Below are 18,398 nucleotides of genomic sequence, written 5' to 3' on the forward strand. Positions count from 1 at the left end.
CGCTTGCAGTGTTTTTAATTCTGGAATTCTCATAAAAAGTGGTGCATGTACTCAAGTACTGCATAGTTATGAAGTACATTTACCTCAGTGTGTCCATTTGATGGTATTTAATATTTCTACTACACTTCCTTTGAGAGAGAAATATTGTACAATTAACTCCACTGCAATTTTCTGACACTTTACAGATGACAAAGATTCACAAATAGGTATCCATTTATCATATATGATGCAGTAGATTAAACTAGTCACCTAGTTACCTAAGTGGTTAAACTAAGCTCCAGCCAACAATACAAACTGCTGCTTAGCATTTTACTGTATTTGTTGGTCGAGGTGGAGCTAACTTTACTTCCAGTTGTATCATGTTAGTGCATCATATTTTACGAGTTCATCACATGTTTTGTATATAAAGTGTTTATCTGTAAAATAGTGACTAAAGGTTGACAGTTACAGTTGATCACTTTTACTTTCAACCCTTTACTTTAACATCACAAAGTACAGAGAATCTTAACTTGTATAAATCAACTAATAACTTATGATATAGTATTAGAGGTAAAGGTACCCAGCAGTATGTGTATCATTCATATAAGCTCCACCTTTAAGTACAATATTGACTTTTTTTTGTGCAAAAATATATGAGTATTTTTTTCTGCCACTGTGTATTAAATATGTTTCTTATAATGGGAAATGAGTAATTATCCAGAAATGGGCAATTTTGCATAGTGAGTACTTTTACTTTTTGGTGTATTTTGATGCTTAATACTTTTACTGAGGTAACATTTTAACTGCAGGACTTTAACTGTACATAGTGCAACTTTTACTGAAATATCTGAGTACTTCTTACGCCGCTGTGTATTAAATATGTAACTTATAATTGAGTATTTATCCTTGTGGTGCTACTACAAATGGGCAATTGTGCACAGTGAGTACTTTTACTTTTTGGATTTTAACTGCAGGACTTTAACTCGTTTTTACACGAGTACATATTGCAACTTTTTTACTGAAATATCGGAGTACTTCCGCCACCGTGTATTAAATGCATTCCTTATAATGGAGTGAGTAACCCACCCCCACCAACCCAGAGGATGAGCGAGCAGCTAAAAGTTGTGCAGAATGCAGAGTATTATGTAACTCAAGCAGCCAGAGGCGGACGGGCCGTTTTAAACATCCTTGAGGGGCCACTGCGTAAATGTCTCCATCCGGGAAGGACCGGTCAGGTGGAGCAGCGGTACATCCTGGTGCTCAAACGATGCTCCCGTAGACCTCACTGTGTTACATATGTTTCTATTTGCACCGTCATGATTGGAGCCGGTGACCGGAGCCAGGCGTCTTCCTCCGGAGGTTTTTTTGGGGGATGACACTGAGTCGGCAGACTAGACAGTTGAGATCCGTTTAGAAGATCATTAACCCTACCGATCACCAGGAGAACTGCGGAGTGAGGAGGCTGGAGAGAGAGAGAGAGAGCGAGAGAGAGAGAGAAAACTGACACGTGGATTACTCCTCCTCGAGAAGAAAAACACACACTCCCTCCTCCAGAAGCTCAGTTCCGTGATCATCGCCTACCTGACAGTCCAGTCGTGCTGGTTATGGATCAGAGTTTCTTGTTAAGGTATGGTTAGGATTCCGCAAACACTCATATGAGGTCTTAACGTTTACTTTTACTGACTTGATCGAACCCGGAAAGAGATCGAAAGGAAATCAGCCGAAGCGGTTGAAAGGAAGGAAGGAAGGAGGACTGCCGTTAGCTCGCGCTGAATGGCAGTTATTCAAAAATATGGCAAGAAACATAGTCCAGATATGGTCTGTCACAAGGAAAGCCACCCGTCCGACAAGGTCGGAGCTCCTGGGTGTCAGAAGAAGTGGAACGAACACAACAACACCTGGTCCAGGTAACGCTTTTAACCTTCATATTGACAAACGTTCAACTGTGCTGCTTGTTCCTGGTTAACGGCAACGTTACAGAGGAGAGCGATTAACTGACATTCAGAATGATACTTTTAGCAACTCTTTGTCCTATAACCCTTCATGTGCCGCATCAGGAATATTGACTATTGACTAACGTTAAAGTACCTCAGCGTGTCGTGGTGGTAAAACATGACACGTATCACATTTTGCTGGGTCAATTAAGATGAAGATGTGGAGCCACAACGTATCGCTCGAGCGGCTGGTGAAGAAGGAAGTAGACTAAGCGGTGCTTCCTTAATGGAAAATAAATGGTCGATCATAAAATATCATTCACTTATTATATATGGTTTTGACACCATACTGCATGAATCCCCTGTAGACTCAACTAAACCATAACTCTTAAACTTAACACTGATGGAGATACACTTTTAGAAGTTAGGGTTCCAAACGGGCTTCAAGGGCCGAGGCTCTCACCTTTCTTCTGAATAACCTTATTTGAAGAAATAGGTGGTTTTCAGGGGTTCTTTTGTAAGATTAGGGGGTACCCATTGAGAACCCAATTCATCCAAAGAACCCCTTTAGGAAGAAAGAGTTCTTCAAGGATTGATTAAAGCTTTGGTGTTAAAAGATAACACACACAGACCCCAAAAACTGTGATTGTCAGCCATGATTGTTGTGGGTACATCATTTCTAAGTGAAACCCTTGGAATATTAAAGAGTTCTCTGTAGAACCCCCTGGGTGGGTTCTTGTTAGCACCCTTAGAAGGTGGAAATATTCTGGATAGAACCTCAGAGATGGTTTTGGGTGGAATCTTCACACCATACTAGGGTTCTCTGTAATATCCTCTCACAGATGGTTCTAGGTATACGGTTCTAGGCCTTTATGTTGGGTTCTGCCATGAGGACAAACTGAATAACCCTTTATGACTTTAGTTAGCAGCTTTATTTCTGAGAGTATAGAAGCCACTTTGACTCATGTTGAATGTACTTATTAGATAAGTGATCATGTGGTCTTTTGTCAAAAGGTTTGTCCTCCAAATGTCTGGTTCAGTACGTTGTGCTCCCCCCCCCCCCCCCCCCCCCACAGGCCAGAGGCGAGGGTATGGACGGTGGTGCTGCTGCTCGGGACGTGCCTCCTCTACTGCGCCCGCGTGGCGATGCCCATCTGTGCCTTCAGCATGGCGGAGCAGTTCAACTGGACCAAGAGAGAGTCCGGCATGGTGCTGGGCAGCTTCTTCTGGGGCTACTGCTTCACCCAAGTGTTCGGGGGCTACGTCAGCGACCGGTGGGGAACAATAGTCCTGTTGTGACATGACATTGGCCTCTGTGAAAACTGAGTCTCTTGGTGTCTACAGCACACAGATGTGTCATGAATGCTGACTGTGACGATGGCATTTAATTGCCACCTGTTTTAGCTTCCTGCTCATCGTATTATTTGCATTGCAGTGACGCAAACAGTCCGTTTGTGTTTGCTCAGACTGGACAGATGATCCAGTTACATAAAGCTGGATGTTTTCCTTTGTATTATCATGTTGTTAGCTCTTAAATTGCTCGCAGTGACATAATAAACAGATAAGAGTTCCATTCACTACAGAACCGTCACACCAAAGTTCCTCAAAATGTATCCGTTTAACTTTGCAGAGTTATTTTCTCTAGTGTTTGCACAAAGTTGTGCCAACTCTCACCTCACCTGACAAAAGCCGCTCTCTGAGCAGGCGGAAGTTAAAGCTGATACAGACTGTGTTCATTTATACTCTGTGTCCTCAGGGTTGGAGGTGAGAAGGTCCTCCTGCTGTCTGCAGCAGCCTGGGGGTCGATGACCGCCTTCACCCCGATCCTGGCCCACTTCTGCTCCCAGCCGATCCTCTCCATGACGCTGGCCCGCTTCCTCATGGGCTTGTTGCAAGGTGAGATGGACGGACGGTCTGGACCGAGGTCTGGCGTAATTATTCTACTTATTAAGTTTGTTTGCCTGTGTTATGAAATAAGTTAAAGGCAGACAACATAAAAAAAGAGATGCATATTAAAGTCAGCGTCGTCTGAGTGATTGTTTTTCTCTAAAAGTACATTTTTAGGTATATTTTTTTTTTTTTATGCAGTGAGGCCTGAAATCCTGTTGCATTTCATCAACAGAAGAAAAGAATGATTCATTTGTTTATTGAGTAACCATATGCCATTTATAGACCTCTGTGACGAGTATGAATTCCAACATGTTTAGTGTGTGGCATCTTTCCTTTGTTTATCTGGGGCAGAACAATCCTTTGCATCATGCATTGGTGTAGTGATTAGGGCGTGTCTGTAACTGGGCTTTGGCAGCAAGATCTTGTTACAAAACAGAAGCAGGACGTTTATCAGCACCTGTCAAACGTATTTGCTGTGTAATTCACACTGGCTCACATTTGTGTGTAGCCTTTTGTTGCCTCGTTTATTCCTCTTTCGAGTTTCTCTCTAAACGTTAAAACCCAATTCTGTTTTTGTGTCCTGATTTTAGGGGTTCATTACCCTTCCCTGGCGAGCCTGTGCTCTCAAAAGGTGGTGGAGAGCGAGAGAGGCTTCCTCATGAGCACCGTGGGTAGCGGCTCCTACCTGGGGTGAGTCATAAAGGGTTGGTAAAGAGACGTGTGTTTCTTCTTAGAAAATCACTGTTGCAAAAGAGGATTTGAAAGCTGCATTAAGTCTGACTCACCTTGTTCAGCCTGCATTATCCTCCCCTTCCACTGTCTCTTTTACCAGGCCACCACGGTTAGCACAGCCCCAAGTCGATTGTGATTGGTTTAAAAAGATACAAACAAGCCAGAGTGGGTTTTTTCCTCCCCACTACCAGAGTGTTAATGTGTGGAGTCAGACCGCTCTTTAGTGCTGACACGGCGCTGTGGAGATAGGTTATGACTATGTGAGACTTATTGTGATCCCACAATAATAAAATGGTGAATTTATTGTCTATATGCAGGCGGCAACCTCCTGGTCTGAAAGTTGAAGTGTCTCAAAGCTGCATTCTCTCTAATGTCCACCAGGGGGCGACTCCTCTGGTTGTATAGACGTCTATGAGGAAATGACTCTACTTCTCTCTTAATTTATTACCTCAGTAAACATTGTAAACATGAGTTTATGGTCTCGATCTCTAGTTTCAAGTCTTCTTCAATACAGCATGATGTTCATTTAGTACATTATGGTCCATTTAGAGTCAAACAGACCATAAAGCAGGGTATGCTTTAGGGGCGGGGCTACCTTGGTGATTGACAGGTCGGTAACACTGCGTTGTCCGGTCTGGGAGTTGTATTCACTTGATATTTTTAATTGTAACATTTTTGGTCGCTTAAATATGTCTTATCCAGCGTTCGGTTGTACTTAGCTCCGCCCTCTTGTGTCACTTTCGGTTGCAAAAAAACAAAACCCACCAAAGGGTGACGTCACCTCTTATATACAGTCTGTGCATATGCAGATGTTGGACATATTTTACCTGAACATCCTGATATTTGTTTGCATTTCAAAATTTCAGCTCGTCGAGTACTTTACGACGTTCCGACATCTCGTGACCAGGGTGTGTTTGTTTGACTTGTCATGTCTTGTGACCTTTTTCTTTCCCAGCACTCTGGTGATCGGAGGGGCTGGCTCCTTCATGCTGGACCTGTACGGCTGGCAGAGTGTGTTCTATGTGTCCGGTCTCCTCTCCGTCCTGTGGGCCTACTGCATGTGGAAATATCTGCTCAAAGGAGAAGGCAAGGGGAGCCCTTTAATGAATCCTGTAGCTGCTTATTTGTGTTTAAGGAGTCGGTGTCCCTCTTTGTATTGCTCACATGCTTGTGTTCATGTGCGTCTTGCAGGGCCTATCATCACCCTGGAGTCCCTGGGTGGGTCCCAGTCCAAACTGTCCAAAAGACACTGGTTAAGGCTCCTTAAGCAACCTGCAGTCTGGTGAGATAAAGATGAAGGAAGTGTTTGTGGGGGGGGGGCTTGACAGATCATAACTTAGTACGGAGGTCTCTGTGATAGAACTTTCTGTAGACTAATGTCCAGCTTTTCGAAGTACCAGATTTTAGAATAGAAAGCCTCTGGATGCCTCGTTCATATTCATGCATTATGTATTCTTCATGCTTTCAACCACATGCTACTTGCCTTTAAGGGGAGACACTACAGGTGAATTGGGTAAAAACCAAAAATCACTTACTTACTTAGAAAATACTGTCAACCGCCATAAAGAAATCTATTTTCGCCATGTATTTTTGAATAAAATGTTGTATGAATCAGGCTATGAATGATATATGAACAAACTCCTCTGTGAAAACCTTCAGAATATAGAGAGGAATGAGAGTCTGAGAAACAGCCTTTAAAGAAATGTTTTGTAACATGACAGACATTTTCTATACATCGCTACAGGTGAATAGGATAAAAAAAATTAACCAATAGACGCCAACATGAAACTTCACCAGTTGATTACTGACATTAAGTCAATAACTTTTTGTATTACAAGTTTTCTGAAATGTAATGTTTAAATATGAAAATGAGGCATTGTCCAATGGTAGGTTTTGGTGAATTTAGGAGAAATCTACAGACGCAGGTAGTGAAATAAACACTTTAATGTTTATTTTGGATGTTATGGAAGCAAAATAACCCAAAATCTATATTGACCAGTGCGTGAAAAACAATGTTTTGGCCTACAGGTGTCTCCCCCTTAACACAACTATATTTTAGACAGGGAAACAATAGATGTCAAACACATAGCACAGGCACAAGCTTCTGTCAAATCATGAGACGTTGCTCAAAGACACGGGACATTGACTTCGTTAACACTGAACGACCTTTGGTATACCTACAGTATGTTTACATTCTATGCACTCATTGTGTCTGTTTCTCTCTCTTCCTTCAGCGCTGTGATCGTTACTCACCTTTGCACAGCGAGCACCTTCTTCACTCTTCTGTCATGGCTGCCCACATTCTTTAAAGACACGTTCCCCGATGCCAAGGTAACCAGGCTACCTGTTTGATCGCACGTTTGACCCCGAGGTAAAATGAATGACTCAATCACGAGGGATCAAATCAAGAAAGACTAAGCACGGCAGTGCTTTGAGCTAAATGCTAACGCCTGCATGCCAACATGCTCACAACAGCTAGCAGTTATAACGTTAACCATCTTAGCTTAGCCTGTTTGCATGGTAACGGCAATGCTAAGACTTCTGTAATTATTGTAATTTAAACCGAGATCTTTTCCGAAAACTAACTACGGTTGTTTCCTGTGAAGACTGAAGTTTATTTTGAAAAGACTGTATCCAAGCAACGAGCACATATTGACTCTTTCAAACACACAAAACAATGAGAACTCTCTCGTGGGGTATCGCAGGAACCATTTTACGACGATACGTCGCATATATGTACTGTATACAATTGCACGACAAGAGGATGACACTGAATGTTTCCTGCTGTTTCTGGTTGAGTTCATTCACGCTTCACAAACTGTTGTTTTTCCAGGGTTGGGTGTTCAATGTCATTCCCTGGTTGGTGGCCATTCCCTCGTCCCTGTTCAGTGGCTGCCTCTCTGACCACCTCATCAGTCAAGGTAGATCAACTGAAGAGAAGATCTTAGTTTTTATTGATAAAGCAGCTAAATAATTGAGTGTCCTAATTCCTCTCGTTATCCCCACAGGCTACGACACAGCCTCAGTGAGGAAGTTGATGCAGGTACAATATGTGACCGATGACTTATTATTCCGTTATCTCTTTGTTGTATGAGAGATTTTGATTGACATGTTTTTTTCTTTTGTTCATTCCCTCTGTTAGTTTTTCTCCATGGGCGTGTCCAGTGTGTTTACCCTCCTTCTGTGTGGCAACAACACCTTCCCCTGGGCTGTAGCATTTGTGTCCGCCACCATGGGCTTCACCACCTTCAGCCACAGGTACTGGCCCCGAGAAATGTCCCTACGCTCCGATCTCTCGCCCTGAAACCAGCACATTCTCATGCCTCCGCGCCGGAGATTACTGACCTTTCTGATGAAAGTTATATTACTATTGACTCCAATACATCTAATATGTCTCCAACTGTCGGTCAGAGCAAATGTAGATTTTACATTACAAATGTATTTTCATTCATATTCCAGCATTGAAATGCAATATATGCAAGAAACAATATAGATACAGTCGATGTCAGCAGGCTGGGAGCAGAACATAGTGTGTAGGCAAGACCACCAAGACCAAGAGAGCGTTTCGAGACTGAGACTTTGAGGGGTTGAGACCAAGGCCAGTGCGAGTCCCACACTGCATGACACTTTACATAAAATGCGGAACAAAAAACACAACACAATTTAAAAACACCCACAGAAAACAAACAAATATTCCTCTTCATTCACCTCTTTTATTGCCATTTATACTGTATATGTGTGCAACGAGAAATGTCTTGATACAATAATACAAAGGCGTTGCAGAGGTTCATTTTATTTTGTTTTCTACGAGCAATCCCGTAACGATGTCAACAATTCTATCAGACAATGCACAGGAAGATAAGTGATGTCCTCACAGCTGTGGTCTTGAAATATGCGGTCGATTCCGAGACCTTCAGAAAGTGACCGATCTCGAGTAATACAACGCGATACCTTTCTCTGAACACAGACATATGTTTTCTCTTCTGATATATTTCAAATTTTCTTTTGTAGCTGAGATGTGTGAGTCAGTTTAGCACCTTATATGGCTCATGGCATGTGTTTCTTTTACAGCGGTGTATCTGTAAATGTTCAAGATCTTGCTCCTTCCTGTGCTGGAGCTTTATTTGGTAAGTTTAAAAAAAATAATCTAAAAACCACCATTTTTGTTTTATTTAAGATGATCAAAGCACAGGAGAAATTTTAATTAAATCTTGAATTTTGCATGTGTGCGTCTGCATCTCTTTCACAGGTGTCATGAATACATTTGGTGCGTTCTTAGGTGAGTTTCTGGCAGAGACACTGGGAACAAAATATCTGTGATGAATCTTTCACCAGCAGTTGCTAAATTACACCAATCTATCGAGTGAAATGATTCATCCGCTTCACACAAAATTCAAACTTTGAGCCGATGTGTCTCCTGTCAGTCAGTCATGCTGCCTCCTATGTGCACATGCATATTTCATCAAGGGAGCGTAATGGAGTTTGTGTCAGATGAATAATACAGGGAGCAGAGGATGACAGTTCACGGTCCTGTGAGGGATGTGGAACGGGCCGTGACATTCTCTCTGCGGGACAATCACATGGAAGATATTTGTGTGCTTTGTTTAAATATTTGTGGTAATTTGCTATTAATGGTGATGGTGTGCGTGTGCTTCCTGTGCAGGGGTCCTACTGGTGTATTTCTCGGGGTATCTCATCGAGACCACCGGCTCCTGGACGTCTGTGTTTGCCCTCATCACCACAGTCAACCTGCTGGGCCTCTGCACCTTCCTGGCCTTCGCCGAGGCCCGCCGGCTCGACATCGACCCGAGCAAGGTCCGCCACCACAACATCCACATCTAGATCCAGAGGGACCAGCGTGCTATCCCCCCTCCAAGGGAGATACGACCCTTTGGCAACCAGCAGCTTGGGCATTGTCTGAAAACTACTTTGATCGGCTCTGTGTCTGGTTGATGAAGTACCGCAAGAGTTACTGAAAAGCACACCGCAGAGCTTGCTCACTATTACTGACAAATTGTTGTGGAGCTAGAGCATCAAATCCTAGAAAAGAAACACAGCTGTGATCAAGGCTGGAATGGGAAAGTAATAAAGTCCACACTACCTCCAGGTCTCAGCTTGGGCAGCACACAGTGGTTAGAGGTGCTAAATTCGATTATTCGGAGCGTAACAGCTGGTAATGTCTCCCTGAGCAGAGAATGAAGTCAATCTCTCCCTTTGTTCTAATCAGATCGTCTCCGTTTTTTGTTGACATAGCTGGGCTGTGTTTCTAGTCCACGTTGTGGAAGCGTAGCACGCAAACCTCCGGTTTCCCCTTTCGGGAAAAACACTGTTAGCTCTGCCAGCACTGTTTTGCTGTTGTTCCCGCTGCTGTCAGCACCGTTAGCTGTGAGCCGTCGCCATGTTGACAGCCGTCGAGAGGCAACAGAAAAATGCTCCCGATCTCGCATTCAGCACCTTTAAACCGTTGCCGGGCTGCTGTTTTACGCTTGTCATTTGTTACAGAATGTGTTACTGAGCAGGAGGGAAGTCATGGAAATCGTCGAGAGTGACGGATGTGGAGCTCTCTGACAGGTGTGTGCGTGTGTGTGTGTGTGTGTGTGTTCTTACCCTGGGGTGGTGGGGGAGACGGTGTGGGTGACGCAGGGAGAGTCCAGCCTCCCGCACCTGAAGTCTTTTATTAGTACGCCCCACTCACCCATCACTGTCTGAGTGACACCTCATTACCCAGCCGCTAATTACTTGGCAGGCGCTCTAATGTCCTTTACCGTTTCCTGCTATACTCCTCATCTCCATGGCTACACGCTCATCTTGTCGGTACAGTCAGAGGGGTCACGGCGACGCGGCTTTGATGGAGTGCGTTCTCCCCGTTTGTTGCTTTAAAGAATATGTTTTGAGTTGAAAGACCAAAGGTAATTAATTTTCCTTCTTTATTTCTATGTGATTGCATGTAATAGAAATACTTTGGAGTATATTTATTTGATTCAAATTCATTTTTTTACATTTATTTTTAATGAATATTTTAAGTTAAAATGAATAAATATATATTAGGTGAGATGACAGAAAATCGTAATAAGTTATTAACAGTGTAATGCAGTATGAATAACCCTAATAGACCTTTCAGCGGGTCTAGTTTCCTCGCTTCTTTTCTGACCTCCACTTTGAGGGAAAAGGTCCACATCATCACTTTGGTGAAAACTAGATCTCCGACTTGTTGTCATCGCACTTAACTTTGATGTTAGCTAGGCAGGAGGAGACGTCTGAGGCCCCTCCCCTTCCGCTGTTCCCCGTGGGATCTTATTTTGGGCAAAAAAATATGTATGTTTGTCAATGGGGAGAGTCAAATAGTTTTTTTATCCTGTTTGAATTCGTGCCATAAATTACACATGTGATGTTGGCCAATTTAACAGATAATTTTGCACGCAAAGAAAGTGGCAGTGTGTCGCAGGTTTGTTGTAGTACCATCTAGTTTTGAGTTAAAGCGCCCAGTGAACCACATCTCTGTTCGACACCAACACCAACATGGCCGTTACTTTGGCTTGCTAGCGAGCTAGCTAACTTAGCTATGTTCCACCCACAAATGTAACGTTATCTCACCTGATGTGTTTTCATCCAGCGATTTCTTTTTTTTTTTTTTTATCAGCCTTGAAACGAGTGAGTTGGTGTGAATTCATCCTGGTACGAAACACACCGGCACTGTAGCTTCAGAGAGAGGCGCCAACTACTCGACTTTCGGCGGCGTCGTCTTTTTAATTAGGTCTTTTTCACTTATACTTCAACAGTTGTACGACAAAACGTAACTTTCTTGACGTGCAAACTTTTATTTTAGTTGACCTGACATTGTATGTGTAATTCAAACGGGATGAAATAATTATTTATCTCTCACCGTTGACTATCGTACATATTTCTTCTGAAATAAGGTAGCATGGTGGTCAACCAAAAGGGGGCGGGACTTCACCTCCCTATAGTTAGCACAGAATGGAGCCCATTCACTCGTCATGGCGGTGTCAGAAATAGTGTCTCTGTCTCGCTGAGGCCGATTTAAATATAGTTTCTCTCTGTTACGCACTGACGCGATGAATGTTGCCGGTCAGGTGGGAGGATTTAAAAAATCTTGAGGCTCAGTACAGTTGAGCAACTGGAGAACATTTGGAACGTTGACGCAAAGTACGTAGCAACGAGCTAGCTGTCAAGCTCCGGCTGAATGTTGAAGTGATTGTTTGTAGCATTTAAGTTTGGCATTCACAGCACAGAAAGATTTCACTTGCAGTGTAGATGCTCACGTCACACGTGTACCTTTTTAAATCTATGCATTTATTATGTTGTGCCCGATGTAAGCAATGGCAGAACTTTAAGATGTGTTCACACTGTCATGTAATTGATTCTTGTACTATCGCTACATTGTTGCCTTCTCTGTAGGAGTTTTGTTGCTTCTGTGGGACTGGTTATCGTTATTCACATGCAAAGACGCACTCGTATTCTTGAGTGTTTTCTACAAACACTCTGAAGTGCATCCTTTGGCTGGAATGGATTTATTTTTCAGAAGTGCTCATTGTCTTGGTCAGTGGTTACAATGTGGGCGTGGATTTATTTAAAACCTTTGCTCTCTGTCCCTCAGAGTAAAGATGCATTTACTGTATATCAAACGTACTTAGATCGTTTGTGTCTACTGACTATTTAGAATAATTTATTTTGATATAAAATCTGATATCTACGCCAAATGTCACTTTGATTCTGTACCGACTATGTTTATTTGATGTGTTTGTACACAAAGTGTCTGCCTACACCTTCCAGATACCAAATGTATTTACATAACACCACGGTACAAAATACTCAGCCGTCAACTTCTTAGCCTTATCATTGCATTATTTACAACTGCATTCATTGCTTGTAGCTTTGTGTTGTTACTACATCTTACAACATGTTGTATGAAATAACTCATCTGTTCACCAACATTTCTCACGTTGTGTTCCTGAAAGCCTTTCTGTCAAATCCTGTTTTGATAACGTGTAAGATATGTATGATAGAAAGAATACATTCCTGCAGGAAAAATGCAGTATTCTAATGCTTTTAAGACATGCTGTATTTAAAAGCATATATTAACTTTGAATAAAAAAAATAGTCTATTTTGTCAACACTGCTGAGTTGTTTCAGTGTGCTGCTCTCTCTGTGTGTATTTGCTCTGTAGTGCCATGAGGAGGCAGCACAGTGTCAACAATGAGGAGAGCACATCCAGCCTCCCAATACGTTCTTCTGCCGTGTAGACGGGAGTATCTGTCGCTTATAATGCAATATAAGCAGAGCATTGTTTTTCATGCACTAGTCAATTTTGAGATTTTCTTCTTTCAGACTAGTGGAAAGAAAACGTCCAAAATACACATTCAGGTGTTTATTTTACTACTTTGTCTATTTGCTTCTGTAGATTTCATCTAAATTCACCAAAAGTGACCATTCGATAATGCCTCATTTGCATATTTAAACATAACATTTCAGAAAACTTGTAATAAAAAAAGATATTGTCTTAATGTCAGTAATCAACTGGTGAAGTTTAATGGTGATATCGATTAGTTCATTTTTTTTTTTTTTTTTTTTCAACCAATTCACCTGTCGTGTTTTCAGAATATAATTTTACAAAACATCTCAGACATTCATATCTATATTCTGAAGGTTGTTAAAGACGGGTTTAGTCATATATTGTTAATTCCCTCATTTATACAACATTTTATTACAGAAATCATGGTGAAAATAGATTTTCTTTTTATGGCTGTTGACAGAATCTTCTGATTTATGGAGTGATGCAGAGTTATCCAACATTCCCTCTGTAAAAACATTTGACTAATATGTCAACAATATTTTTTTAACCTGTTTTTATGCAATGTTCACATTCCTGTTCTAGGAATTTATGCAAATGAGCTCATATTTAATAAGATCATGCCTCATTTGCATATTCAAACAACAAATACTTGTCCTGATGTAAGTACTGAACTGGGGAAGTTTTCATGGTGATTTCTATTAGTTATTTCATAAACACGTGTTGCCTACAGGTCAAGAATGATCAAGATATTTTCCACTGAGAACCCTTCGTCTGTTCACGGGTCGTCAGTCCTGCATGTGGATCAGCTGCTGGATCGGGGTCTATAGAGCGCAGGTCCGTCCTGTGCAGACCAGCGGCTCGCTTACGGGCCCAGATCCCGAGTCCGGGCTAGCCGGGACGTATGTGGCGGCACCATATGGCAGGATGCTGTGTGCCATGTTGGCTAGCTTGGCACTGCCCACGTGTGAATGGCCAGACGCTAGTCAACCCAACCCACTCCATCTCATGGGACCGAGCGGCTCGGGTTGCCATGGAGACGGGTGGCTTGTGGCTGCCGCGTGGCGACGGAAAGGGAGGAGGGGGGGGGGGCGGGGACGGGTCACAAGTGAGGGAAAGTAACAAGTCAGATAGAAGTCAGCGGAGTCCGAGTGAGTTGGCAGGGAATTTGACTTTTGATGTATAGTTCATACAAAAAAACAGCCCCGGTGCTAAAGAGGTGGCCGGTCGCTTATTGGAGTGCTCTCGCTGACAGAAAATGGTGTTGTAAAAGCAGACATAATCGTGATGAGTGGCCCGCTATTTAATTAGCAGAGATGAAACACGGCGAGGGTGAGCGTGGAGGAAGAAGGGGAGATAATAAAAAACCCTCCCCCAACTTGTCGGCTTGTAAGAGTAACCCAGTAAAGGCAGGCCCCATCAGAGAAGCCAGAGATACATGTAAATGAAATAGCCCCGTTAATTAGTAATTAACATCGAGTTAATGACATTTCACAGTGTCGCCATCTCATCCTATGTCCTTTCCTCTGTGGTGGGGGTGGGGGGGGGCTGCCTCTCCGGGTCCCTGATCTGAATGCTAATTAGTGCGACGCTAAACTGCCATATAGGGCTATCTAATGATATAGAGGCCTTGTTTAAGACTGGTCATTGTGTGGGAAGGATTAATGACTTTGTAGTGGCAGATCAGGAAGCTTTATAAGTCTGTTACTCCTTAGAGGGCTGTGATATTGAGGGCCATTGACAGGTTTTATGTGCTAATTGCGTTGCGCCTGTTAGCCTAATGTTGGATCGTCCCTTATGAATAAGAACTACTTTTAACCATTCTCCTACTCTTTCAAAAATACATCCAAGACATGTTTCTGTTAAACGAGCACTAAATGGTTTCAAAACGTATCATTTCAGTGTGGTGCGCATGGGTTTGATTGGGTTTGAGGGCCCCTGCAGTGGTTACATTTGTTTTTTTGGTGGGGGGGAGGGCATTCTGAGCCCGATTCAGCTCTGTGACAGAGGCAATTTGATGCGATTCGACTGCAGCCGGGTACAGCGTCTCTGTGAAGCGAGATGAAACATGAAGTTAACACTCTGTACGCAGCGGTTGTTCCTGGAATGGACAAGAACGCCAGCTCCGAAATGAAGGAAATGTATTCACACGTTGATGTTTCGGGGAAGGGGGGGGGGGGGGGTATGTCCTGCAATGCTAAACTGTTCTTTGAATCCGGGGCAGTTTTCTCTGTCTCCATTATGAATTCCTCTTGTTTCCTATAGCTATCAACGTCTCTCTCTGTTGCCCTCTTTCTTTTTTCTTTTCCCTTTCTATCCAAACTCTGTTCTGATACACAGTTGACCCTTTAAACAGATCCCCTGAGCCCGAGCGCACCCACACACACACACATACACACACTACCAAATATGTTGATTTCTGTCAATTAAATCCCATCAGCTGTTTGCCTCCTGCTAGACATATGGCCTGTGTTAAATCTAAAGAGCAAATGGAGCCACTATTGAGAGGGGCATCATTTTAATGGAACCCTGGGGGACCAGACCCACACCTGCGCAATAATAACATTAAATCATGCTCAACCCGCTGGCCAGATGAGGACAGTGTTGGTTTGTGTGTGTGTGTGTGTGTGTGTGTGTGTGTGTGTGTGTGTGTGTGTGTGTGTGTGTGTTGGTTTCACTGGATTAGGAGGACATTTTAATGGTATGCGTGCATACTTTGTGAGGACATCACAGACTTGCTAGGACAAAGGACAAGTCCGAAACTAAGACGTAACTTAGTCCCTTCCTCTTTTTCCTTCTTGTGTCCTCATGTACATGAGATATTAATTCAGAGCCCCCACTATTAGAAATATGACTCTTTACAGAAGCAACATCCAACACAGACAGTTTTTTTTGTGGAACTAACGTTGTAATGTCTGCTTCTATAGGCTCCACAGGTATGTTTGGTTTGAATCCTTCCTCACAGTGTTTGTTTTTCTTGTTTCAGAGGCGCTCCAGGAGAAGAGGAAGCTCAGGCTGTTTTTTAGCCTCTAATATTTGTGATTATATAAGCTGGAAAAACAAAGACACAAATGTAGTCCAATCGTTGCAGAGCATCTCTCCCCTGCAGACAGAGCGAGAGTACGGAGTTTTTGTTTATTTATTTATTTTTATTATTTTGCCAAATGAATGGTTATGGAGGTCAGAGGTCCCGAGTCAGAAACGGAGACAAATGACTGAACAAATGTTTGGAAATATAATTTTAGAAAACAATATGGTGCCTTGCCTTTGGCGGGGAGCGTCAGATGCTTAGTTTAAGACGAGAAGAGAAGAAATTAAATACTCTCACAACTGTGTCAATATAGAAAATCTTCTTTCTATGACAATTTTAACTATTTTTGTGAAATGTGAAAATGCTTCTATATTGCCATTGACTGTGATAAACATACCGGTCTAGCAATTACTCCATTATACCTAAATATGTTTCGTGGGGGTGGAATTCACAATTATTTCCATTATTGCTCGATCGGCTCGATTAATCGTTTGGTCTATAAATTGTTAGAAATAAGCAAACAGTCAACGTGCTGTCAGTCAGTTTTCTATCACAGAAGACAAATCATTTTTTTGTAAAGTGTATAAAATGCACGTAGAAGCAAAATTGGATTAAATATATGCAGAACATTCTTTGCTATGTTTTTGAATCCATCATTATTAACTAGGACTAAAATGGTTTCTTGATGTAAAGCAGATATATCAGCTGAGAATTCTATCTCAGGAAATAATAGAAAGAAGTTGATATTTTTAAGAAAATATCCAAGAAAGAAAAGGTATGTACTGTTTATATCTGGCCTGCAGATCCTGGGCTGTAACTAACAATTACTTTCATCTATTTTAATAATCTGGTGTCGTTTTTCTTAATTTATGTGAACAGCGAAAAATAAATGTCCAGAGTTTCCCAGAATCCAATGTGATGTTTTCAAATAGCTTGTTGTGTTCGAGCAACAGTCCAAAGTTTGCAATGATAGAAAAACAGAGAAAAACTCAAAATCCATCAGACTGGAGACTAAAACTGTTGTGTTCTCAAAAGAGTTTCTGATTAATCTACGTGGATCTTCTCCAGTTTCTGCTGATGAGAAATACTAAACGGACGTCCTTTAAAAACTCAACATTAGCTGTGTGCTAACCGAGGTTAGCGGGAGATAAATGGTCTACAGGAGAAATGATGTAGTGTTGTTAAATAGCTCTGCTTTGTATTTTCACTCACAGATCCTAATAATCTGCAGCATTCTGTTTGTGCATGCACACGAGGAGGTTAAATACCCCCCCTCCCCCTCCCCCTCCCTTCATCACCCCTCCACTCATCTGTTCCAGCTCTCTCCCCGGCTTCACGCCGCTCACATCTCCAAACACACCACCAGATCTCCCCCCCCCCCCCCCCCCCCTCTTTTTTTTCCTGCTTGCTCTTTACTAAAGTTTGGCTGTCAATCAGCGGTGGCCTCGGGCAACAGGCACTGATGAAAAGACCCCTGAGACAAGGAGACCCAAATTAGATTTCAATAAGGATGTTGAATATTCATATCGGGGGAAACATCTAAAGGTAAACGCTTTTTGATCTCTGCGCACAAATATCACTTGTGTGCATTCCCAGGTCCTGGCGCTCTGGTTCTACAGTGTTTTCTCCCCCGGCCTGGTCCGGCCCCGGCTCTGTCTCACTCCTCCGGGGGAGGGGGGGGGGGGGGGGGATGGAATAATGATGACGGCTACAAAGGAGAAAAAGAGCCATAATGAATGTTTATACTAAAGGGACCCAATAGAAAGGGCATCCGTACTAAGTATTCAGTAATTAGTATTTAGCAGAAGTTGATATCCGAGTGCACACGGACACACACACACGCACACACGCACACACGGACACACACATATCCAGGGCAGAATCACTGAGGCTGAATCATTTGCTATGTAAACTTTAGACAGGGGGAACCTCCCTTGACAGCACCAGTCAAAACACAGTTTCATTGCTCCTGTCAACATGTTTACTTTATTTTTATAATTGACGCCACTTAGGATCTTCCTCCCCAAAAAAAGATGTCAACAGAATTCACAAGGTGTCTGTTTATTTTTCTGAGCGTGTACCTGCTCACGAGCGCTCCGCAGAATCAACAATCATCGCGTTAGCATTGTACATTGCGGATTAATATTTGCTCGTTGATTTTTGGTTATGATGAGAGCTATAAAAAAGAGAAAAAAACAGGGGCCAACATCCTCCTAATACCCTGAAGAGATTGCCATCACTTCCATCTTAGTGGAGATGGAAATGCGTGGGGATGGTGGAGGATGTGGGGAGACTCGTTGGTTCTGCCCCGAGGCTCTTTTCCCCCCACAGAGAGTCCACCTCGCTCGGGGAACGCGCTATGAAAGCGAGTCCAAAAAGGGATGGGAACGCCGGTCGCCTCTTGACGCGGGAAGGGACCATCCAGCTAATAGTCCACATCAACTTCTATCATCAATAATGCGCCAAGAGTGGCCGTGATAGTCCACCGATCAAGCGACAGTGGCTCAGAGATGCGGGGAAGACA

At 42.7% G+C, this 18,398-nt stretch overlaps 1 protein-coding gene across 2 annotated transcripts; it reads left to right on the plus strand.

Moving 5' to 3' along the window:
• The first annotated feature begins 1,180 nt into the window (after positions 1-1,180).
• Positions 1,181-12,672, plus strand: LOC142959527 (voltage-gated purine nucleotide uniporter SLC17A9-like). 2 transcript variants are annotated; one of them, XM_076100852.1, is made up of 13 exons: positions 1,188-1,886; positions 2,990-3,187; positions 3,670-3,809; positions 4,394-4,493; positions 5,491-5,621; positions 5,727-5,817; positions 6,770-6,866; positions 7,369-7,456; positions 7,544-7,578; positions 7,678-7,793; positions 8,607-8,662; positions 8,785-8,814; positions 9,199-12,672. In XM_076100852.1, exons 1-13 carry the CDS (start codon positions 1,753-1,755, stop codon positions 9,375-9,377), a joined length of 1,395 nt encoding a protein of 464 aa, XP_075956967.1. In that variant the 5' UTR covers positions 1,188-1,752; the 3' UTR covers positions 9,378-12,672. The 2 variants fall into 2 exon arrangements, with proteins under 2 accessions (XP_075956957.1, XP_075956967.1); XM_076100842.1 differs by lacking the exons at positions 8,607-8,662; positions 8,785-8,814 and having other exon boundaries at positions 1,181-1,886.
• The last annotated feature ends 5,726 nt before the right edge of the window (positions 12,673-18,398 follow it).

This window comes from Anarhichas minor, unplaced genomic scaffold (genome assembly GCF_050575085.1).
Source record: "Anarhichas minor isolate MPS153535 unplaced genomic scaffold, ASM5057508v1 ptg000003l, whole genome shotgun sequence".
Taxonomy (NCBI): domain Eukaryota; kingdom Metazoa; phylum Chordata; class Actinopteri; order Perciformes; family Anarhichadidae; genus Anarhichas; species Anarhichas minor.